This window comes from Charadrius vociferus, unplaced genomic scaffold (genome assembly GCF_000708025.1).
Source record: "Charadrius vociferus isolate BGI_N301 unplaced genomic scaffold, ASM70802v2 scaffold132, whole genome shotgun sequence".
In the NCBI taxonomy this organism is placed as follows: domain Eukaryota; kingdom Metazoa; phylum Chordata; class Aves; order Charadriiformes; family Charadriidae; genus Charadrius; species Charadrius vociferus.
In genome coordinates this window covers 292,485-299,768 of record NW_009647028.1, presented here as the reverse complement: position 1 = coordinate 299,768, position 7,284 = coordinate 292,485, and the positions used below count along the sequence as shown (strand labels likewise).

Sequence of the window (7,284 nt, the reverse complement as noted above, 5' to 3'; positions counted from 1 at the left end):
AGGGCGGCGGCGGGGGCTCGGGGTGGGGCCGGCTGGCCAGCCAAAAACACCAGCGGATGGTGATGCGGCCGAGGAGGTGACGAGCCCGGTGCTGGCCACCGAGGCTGGACAGCCCGCCTGCTACAGCGCCCTGCGAGCTGACGAGCTGCGGCCACTCGCTGGCCCTGAGCCTGCAGTGGCCACCAGCACTGTGCCACCACCACGGTAAGACCCCTCCAAGGAGATCCCCTGGGACCCTCTGGTGACGGTGGCTCTGACTGAGCATCGTTCCGTGGGGGCCACCCCCAGCTGCTATGGCTGGACGCAGCCTTGCAGGTCTCCCTGGTTTGATGGGGATGGATGTCCCTTAGAAAAGTGGACAGTGGTGACAGCCGGCCTTATAAAAAGCTGGTGGCGTTTTCCTAGCCCAGGGAAGGGACTGGGGACAGGCTCTGCTTTGGGGTGCACTGGCACATCCATGCCACCGTGCCCATGAGGGGACAAGGGACACCCATCCAAGCGGGGCTGGTGGCTGGGATGGTGCCGGCGATGGTTGCCTGCAATTTGGGGACATCCTACAGTGACAACCACAGCTGGGCTGGGACAGGGTCCTTCTCCCAGTGCCTGAGATGGGGACAGAGCTGTGTGCCAGCACCACACCGGTCCCTCCGGCTCCTCTTTCACCTGGCTGTAACCCAATTCCTGTCCCCATAAATATTGCATGGCAAAGGGTCGGGTTGCCAGCCTGATGGCAGGCTGGGAGCAAAAAAAATAAGAAAAAGACTAAAAATGGCTAAAAATGGAAAATGAGATAATTTCCCTCCCCCCTTTCCCCGGCACGGTGTAGGCACGATGACCTCAAGGAGATGCTCGATAGCAACAAGGATTCGCTCAAGCTGGAGGCCATGAAGAGGATCGTGGCGGTGGGTGTTGCTGTCACCAGTGGGGACCACTGCTGGTGCCGTGCCATCCCATGCCGTGCCATGCCATACCGTGCCGTGCCATGCTGTGCTGTGCCGGCTGCCCAGTGTCACACTGCTCCTTTACCCCCTAGATGATCGCCCGGGGAAAAAATGCCTCTGACCTCTTCCCAGCCGTGGTGAAAAATGTCGCCTGCAAGAATATTGAGGTGAGGAAGGTCTCGGGGGGCCCTGGAAGGAGGGTTTTGGAGATGGGCTGGGTTTTGGGGGGCTCTGAGGTGGTCCCATCATCTTCACCTCACAGGTGAAGAAGCTGGTGTATGTCTACCTGGTGCGCTACGCAGAGGAGCAGCAGGATCTGGCCCTGCTCTCCATCTCCACCTTCCAGCGAGGACTCAAGGTGAGCTGGTTTGGGGACCCAGGGGAGAGTCTGGGGGGAAGCAAGTCCCCCCACACCACACTGAGGCCCCCCAACATGTCCCCACAGGACCCCAACCAGCTGATCCGTGCCAGCGCCCTGCGGGTCCTCTCCAGCATCCGTGTGCCCATCATTGTGCCCATCATGATGTTGGCCATCAAAGAGGCCGCCTCAGACATGTCCCCGTATGTGCGCAAGACGGCCGCCCACGCCATCCCCAAGCTGTACAGGTAATGGCAGGTCATCTGCTAAATTTTGGGGGTACCAGTAAGGGGCCAGTGCTGGGGTCTCAGCTGCTTGGCGCAGGCAGGGACAGGCAGGAAGTTTGGTCCGGCCACACCTGCCCTGCTCTTCCCTCACAGCCTTGACTCGGACCAGAAGGACCAGCTCATCGAAGTGATTGAGAAGCTGCTGGCGGACAAGACCACGGTGAGTGGGGCGCCATGTCTCCTCTGACCCTAAATCTGGGCATGTCACCATCCCCGCTGACCTGGTATCCTCATGGGGATGCAGATGTCCCCAACAAATTGGTGTCCTTATGGGGATGCAGCCATCCATGCAGTGGATGCTGCTGTCCCACCAAGCCAGCATCCTCATGGAGATGCCACCATTCCCACTGATCCGGCATCCTTGTGGGAATGCAGACATCCCCACCAAAACGGCATTCTCATGGGGCTGCAGCCGTCCCTACAGAGCTGGCATCCTTGCGGAGATGCTGCTGTCCCCAACAAGCCAGGATCCTCGTGGGGATCACCCCATCTCCACTGAGCTGACATCTTCATGGAGATGCCACCATCTCCACCGAGCTATCCTCATAGGGATGCCACCATCTCCACTGAGCCGACATCCCCACGAGGAGGCCACTGTCCTCAACAAACCAGCATCCTCACAGGGAAGCCACTGTCCCCACCAAGCTTTCAACCTCAAAGGGATACAGCTGTCCCTGCCAAGTCAGATGCCACCGTGCCCACTGATCCAGCATCCTCACAGGGATGCAGCCATCCCTACTGAGCCTGCATCCTCATGGAGATGCCACCATCCCCACCAAACCGGCATCCTCACAGGGATGCCACCATCGTCATCAAGCTGGCATCATGATGGAGATGCCACCACTCTGATGAGTCACACCAGGCTTTCCCTCCCCAGCTGGTGGCCGGCAGTGTGGTGATGGCATTCGAGGAGGTCTGCCCAGAGCGCATTGACCTCATTCACAAGAACTACCGCAAGCTCTGCAACCTGCTCATCGATGTGGAGGAGTGGGGGCAGGTGGTCATCATCAACATGCTGACCCGCTACGCGCGCACCCAGTTCCTCAGCCCCAATCAGAATGTGAGTGCTGGAGCTTTGGGGTGCCCCAGGAGCCTCGGGGTGCCGTGGGAAACCTAGTTTGGGACAGGGAGGTAGGATGAAGGAGGGTGCTGTTGGGGGGTGCAAGGCGTCCCACCTGACCGGCAGGAGTCCTTGTTGGAGGAGAGCGCCGAAAAGGCTTTCTACGGTTCTGAGGAGGAGGACACCAAGGACGCCAAGGCAGAGGCAGCCTCTCTGGCCAAGCGCAAGCCCTACGTCATGGACCCCGACCACCGCTTGCTCCTGCGCAATACCAAGCCCCTGCTGCAGAGCCGCAACGCCGCGGTGAGCCCCCTTGCCCAAGCGCTGTCTATCCCTCAAGGCCACCGGTGGTGTCCATCAGCCTGAACTTGTGATGTCCCCGCTGGCCAAGGAGCCAGCAGTGTGCCTGAGGGACACCCAGGGCTGGTGTGTCACCCAGTTCCTCTGGGTGCTGCCAGGTGCGACGCTGGGGGACACAGCCAGCCCCCGGGGTGTTCCTGTCCCCCCCAGGTGACATTTGGGTGTCTCCCTGCAGGTGGTGATGGCCGTGGCACAGCTCTACTTCCACCTGGCACCCAAGGCAGAGGTTGGTGTCATCGCCAAGGCGCTGGTGCGGCTCCTGCGGAGTCACAGGTCTGTGGCACCTGGGCTGCAGTGGTCCCTTACCCTGCCCTCATTGTGGGACCCACGTGAAGCCCCAAGACCCTGGGAGAGCCCCCCAAAAAACCCATCCCTGCAGGGACACCGGGTTGGGGCAAATTGTCAAAAAAGAGGGCTTTTTGGCCTGGCCCAGCCCATACATAGAGTGGTGGCATCATGGTGGCACTAGCCTCATGGTGGGTCCTGCCTTCTCTTCAGGGGGATGGGCTGGGGGGGGGGAGTCTGGCCCTGCCCCACTGATGGTGGTCCCCTCTTTGTCCCTACAGTGAGGTGCAGTATGTCGTGCTGCAGAATGTTGCCACTATGTCCATCAAACGGCGGGTGAGTCTTGGACTCGGTGTGCGAGGAGGTGGCTCTGTTGACTCTGGAGCGGAGTGAGGGGTGGCCAGCAGCCGGTCACCAAGGCCAGCTGCCTGTGGGTGGCCTCGGTGAGGTGGGGACAGGGATGGCAGTAATGCCACTTGCTCTGCACACAGGGGATGTTTGAGCCCTACCTGAAGAGCTTCTACATCCGCTCCACGGACCCCACGCAGATCAAGATCCTCAAGGTGAGCTGGGAATGCTTGGCAGGACCCATCACTGGTGGCCTTGGGACTTCATAGTGCCCTTCCCTGTGGGGCAGCTGTCCTCCATGCCCTGGGGACAGGAGGACAGCAAGGACTCAGTGCCCCAGCATCATGCCCCTTGTGCTGCCCATCTCTCCCTCCTTCTTACAGCTGGAGGTCCTCACCAACCTAGCCAACGAGACCAACATCTCCACCATCCTGAGGGAGTTCCAGGTATGCCATAGCCATACTGAAGCCACAGGGTGCCGCCCTGGCATGGCTCTGGGTGCCAAAACACCACACTGGAGGGGACAGAGGAAAACCCCACCAGGAAAAGCGGGCTGAGGCCATGTCAATCCCATGGGTGGCTCCAACGACCCCAATGCGTGACCACCACATGGGGGGATGCCCAGCACTGGCATGTGGGTGACATGTCGTGTGTTCCCCCCATGCCTGTGCAGACCTACATCCGCAGCATGGACAAGGACTTTGTGGCAGCCACCATCCAAGCCATCGGGCGCTGTGCCACCAACATCGGGAAGGTACGGGACACCTGCCTCAACGGTCTAGTTCAGCTCCTCTCCAACCGGGATGGTGAGTGCACATAGTGGGGGAGAAACAGGGGCTGCATCACTCTCAGGGAAGGATCCCGCTGAGGCTGGGTCTCTGCCCGCAGAGCTGGTGGTGGCTGAATCTGTGGTGGTCATCAAAAAGCTGCTGCAGATGCAGCCAGCCCAGCACAGTGAGATCATCAAGCACATGGCCAAGCTCACCGACAACATCCAGGTAGGTCAGGGCGTTGCGTGGCCCGCAGGACTGGGCGGGTACCAGCGGTGCCACGTGCCTGGGGGCATTTTGCAGGTGCCAATGGCGCGGGCCAGCATCTTGTGGCTCATCGGCGAGTACTGCGAGCATGTGCCCAAGATTGCGCCCGACGTGCTGCGCAAGATGGCCAAGTCCTTCACCAACGAGGAGGACATCGTCAAGCTGCAGGTCATCAACCTGGCGGCTAAGCTCTACCTGACCAACTCCAAGCAGGTACCAGGGATGCGGCCCCACGGTGTGCCTCAGTTTCCCCACTGGGAAGGGAGAGGCTGGCCCTGACTGTGTCCCCTGGTGCAGAGCAAGCTGCTGACCCAGTACGTCCTCAACTTGGCCAAGTATGACCAGAATTATGACATCCGTGACCGGGCTCGCTTCATCCGCCAGCTCATCGTGCCCACTGAGAAGAGTGGGGCCCTCAACAAGTACGCCAAGAAGCTCTTCCTGGCCCAAAAACCTGCTCCTATCTTGGAGTCCTCCTTCAAAGGTACCCACCCCTGGTCACAGGGCACGGGGACACGGAGCCAGCTATCGCCACGGTGCTGCATGGCTGTCCCCGAGCTGCTGCCACCTCTCACCCTGCTGTAGATCGGGACCATTTCCAGCTGGGCTCCCTGTCCCACCTCCTCAATGCCAAGGCTGTGGGCTACCAGGAGCTGCCTGACTGGCCAGATGAGGCCCCTGACCCCTCCGTGAGGAACGTGGAGGTACGTGGAGCATCCCAGGGTGCTGGGGTGCATGGGGAGGGCCATGGAGGTCTTGGGAGAGCCCCAGAAGGTGCTAAGGTGCTGCTCAGCTGCCCCATGTCCCCTCTCCGGTGCCCACATACCTGCCTGGGGACAGGAGGGGGGTGAGGACTGCTGTTTGGCCCCCCCACCCATGGGGGATGGCCCCACTCCATCAACCCTGTGCTGGCAGGTTCCTGAATGGACCAAGTGCACCAGCCGGGAGAAGAGGAAGGAGAAGGTGGAGAAACCTTTCTACTCTGACTCGGAGGGCGAGTCGGGGCCTACGGAGTCAGCAGACAGTGGTGAGGACCCGGTGGCACAGCATGACATGAGGACTGGGCCACTGTGGTGGGGCATTGGGCAGGGGTCACTCTGGCAGGGACATCAGACAGGTGCCACCACAGCGGGGCATGAGGCAGGAGCCACCACGATGGGGAATCAAGCAGGTGCCACCATGGTGGGGCATGGGACAAGTGCCACCACAGTGGGGCACAGGTCAGGAACCACCATGGTGGGGCATCAGGCAGAGGCTACCAGAATGGAGGCATCAGGCGGGTGCCACAATGGTGGTGCATTGGGCAGGGGACATTGCAGTCGGGACAGCCTATCATGGTGGGGACGTGACAGGGGACATGGAGGGATGTGGCAAGGGAATGCAGTGGGGGGAAGTGGGGGGTTGCGGGGGGTTGTGGGGATGCAGTGGGATGCAGCGGGAAGGTGTGGGGGTGCAGTGGAGGGATGCAGGGATGCAGTGGGAGGCAGCAGACGGTGCTGGGATGCAGGGATGCAGCAGGAGGATGCAGGGATGCAGCGGGAGGATGCAGTGGGATGCAGCGGGAGGATGGGGATGATGCAGTGTGAGGATGCAGGGATGCGGTGGGACACAGCAGGGAGCAGTGGGGACATGGGAGACGCAGCAGCAGGGCTGAGCCGTGCCCCCCACAGAGCCCGAGTCTGTCAGCGAGGAGAGCGGCAGCAGCAGCAGCAGCTCCAGCAGCTCCAGCTCTGGCAGCGAGGAGGAGGAGGAGGAGGAAGAAGAGGAGGAGGAAGGCAGTGGCGAGCAGTCAGAGGACAAGGAGGAGGAGGAGGAGAAGAGGACGAAGAGAAAGGAGAAGGAAGGCTCCCGGAAGGCAGCGGGCAGGTACCCCCTGGGAAATCAGGGTGCTCCCAGCCAAACCCCACCACAGCCCCCCCTGAGCTGGGCTCTCCCTGCAGCCCCAGCGAGGAAGAAGAGGAGGAGGAGGGGGCAAAGAAGGCCAAGAAGAAAGCATCGCAGGGGAGGAAGAGCCGCACCGAGACCTCGTCGGAGGAGGCCAGCGCCTCTGAGAGCAGCTCCTCAGGCTCCGACTCAGGCTCCGAGGCAGAGACCAAGCGGAGGAAGGCAGTGAGAGCCGGGCTGGGCTGGGGGACAGCATGGGGACCCCAAGACCCCCCATTCATGACCACTCCCTTCTCTCTGCCCCCTTGCAGCCCCCCAGCAGCAGGGCCGGCCCCAAGGAGATCTCACTGCTCGACCTGGATGACTGTGAGTGGCTGCCCGGGGCTGGCGGGGTGGCCATCATGGTGGCACCAGGGAAACTGAGGCATGGGCACCCGCCCCAGTGGGGTCAGGGGCCCACAGATCCTTTGGGGGCTGCTGAGCTGGGACAGGGACCAGTGGGGTGAGCGGTCCTTGTCCCCAGAGGATGGCTGTGGGACAGGTGGCTGTGTCAGCAGGGCTGTCCCTGTTGGGGCTGTGCCCATGGGATTGTCCCCATATGGGGTTGTGCCACCAGGGCTGTCCCCATGGGGCTGTGGATCACGAGACCTCTGTTAACCCTTTTGTCCCCCACACCCCGCAGTCACACCCCCCCCTCCCCAGCCTGTCCCTTCCAGCAGCCATG

General features: G+C 61.7%; 1 protein-coding gene across 1 annotated transcript in view; it reads left to right on the top strand.

Moving 5' to 3' along the window:
- AP3B2 (adaptor-related protein complex 3, beta 2 subunit) overlaps positions 1 to 7,284 on the top strand; it is a 19,696-nt gene that overhangs the window by 9,497 nt on the left and 2,915 nt on the right. Inside the window, exons 7-28 of the mRNA XM_009895568.1 lie at positions 3 to 204; positions 827 to 902; positions 1,034 to 1,108; positions 1,204 to 1,299; positions 1,387 to 1,547; positions 1,680 to 1,746; positions 2,464 to 2,646; positions 2,773 to 2,949; positions 3,182 to 3,279; positions 3,573 to 3,627; positions 3,783 to 3,854; positions 4,023 to 4,085; positions 4,313 to 4,445; positions 4,528 to 4,637; positions 4,713 to 4,889; positions 4,974 to 5,160; positions 5,262 to 5,380; positions 5,592 to 5,703; positions 6,347 to 6,542; positions 6,617 to 6,782; positions 6,872 to 6,926; positions 7,243 to 7,283. Coding sequence (XP_009893870.1) covers positions 3 to 204; positions 827 to 902; positions 1,034 to 1,108; positions 1,204 to 1,299; positions 1,387 to 1,547; positions 1,680 to 1,746; positions 2,464 to 2,646; positions 2,773 to 2,949; positions 3,182 to 3,279; positions 3,573 to 3,627; positions 3,783 to 3,854; positions 4,023 to 4,085; positions 4,313 to 4,445; positions 4,528 to 4,637; positions 4,713 to 4,889; positions 4,974 to 5,160; positions 5,262 to 5,380; positions 5,592 to 5,703; positions 6,347 to 6,542; positions 6,617 to 6,782; positions 6,872 to 6,926; positions 7,243 to 7,283 — 2,621 coding nt within the window. The remainder of the gene's footprint in view (positions 1 to 2; positions 205 to 826; positions 903 to 1,033; positions 1,109 to 1,203; positions 1,300 to 1,386; positions 1,548 to 1,679; positions 1,747 to 2,463; positions 2,647 to 2,772; positions 2,950 to 3,181; positions 3,280 to 3,572; positions 3,628 to 3,782; positions 3,855 to 4,022; positions 4,086 to 4,312; positions 4,446 to 4,527; positions 4,638 to 4,712; positions 4,890 to 4,973; positions 5,161 to 5,261; positions 5,381 to 5,591; positions 5,704 to 6,346; positions 6,543 to 6,616; positions 6,783 to 6,871; positions 6,927 to 7,242; position 7,284) is intronic.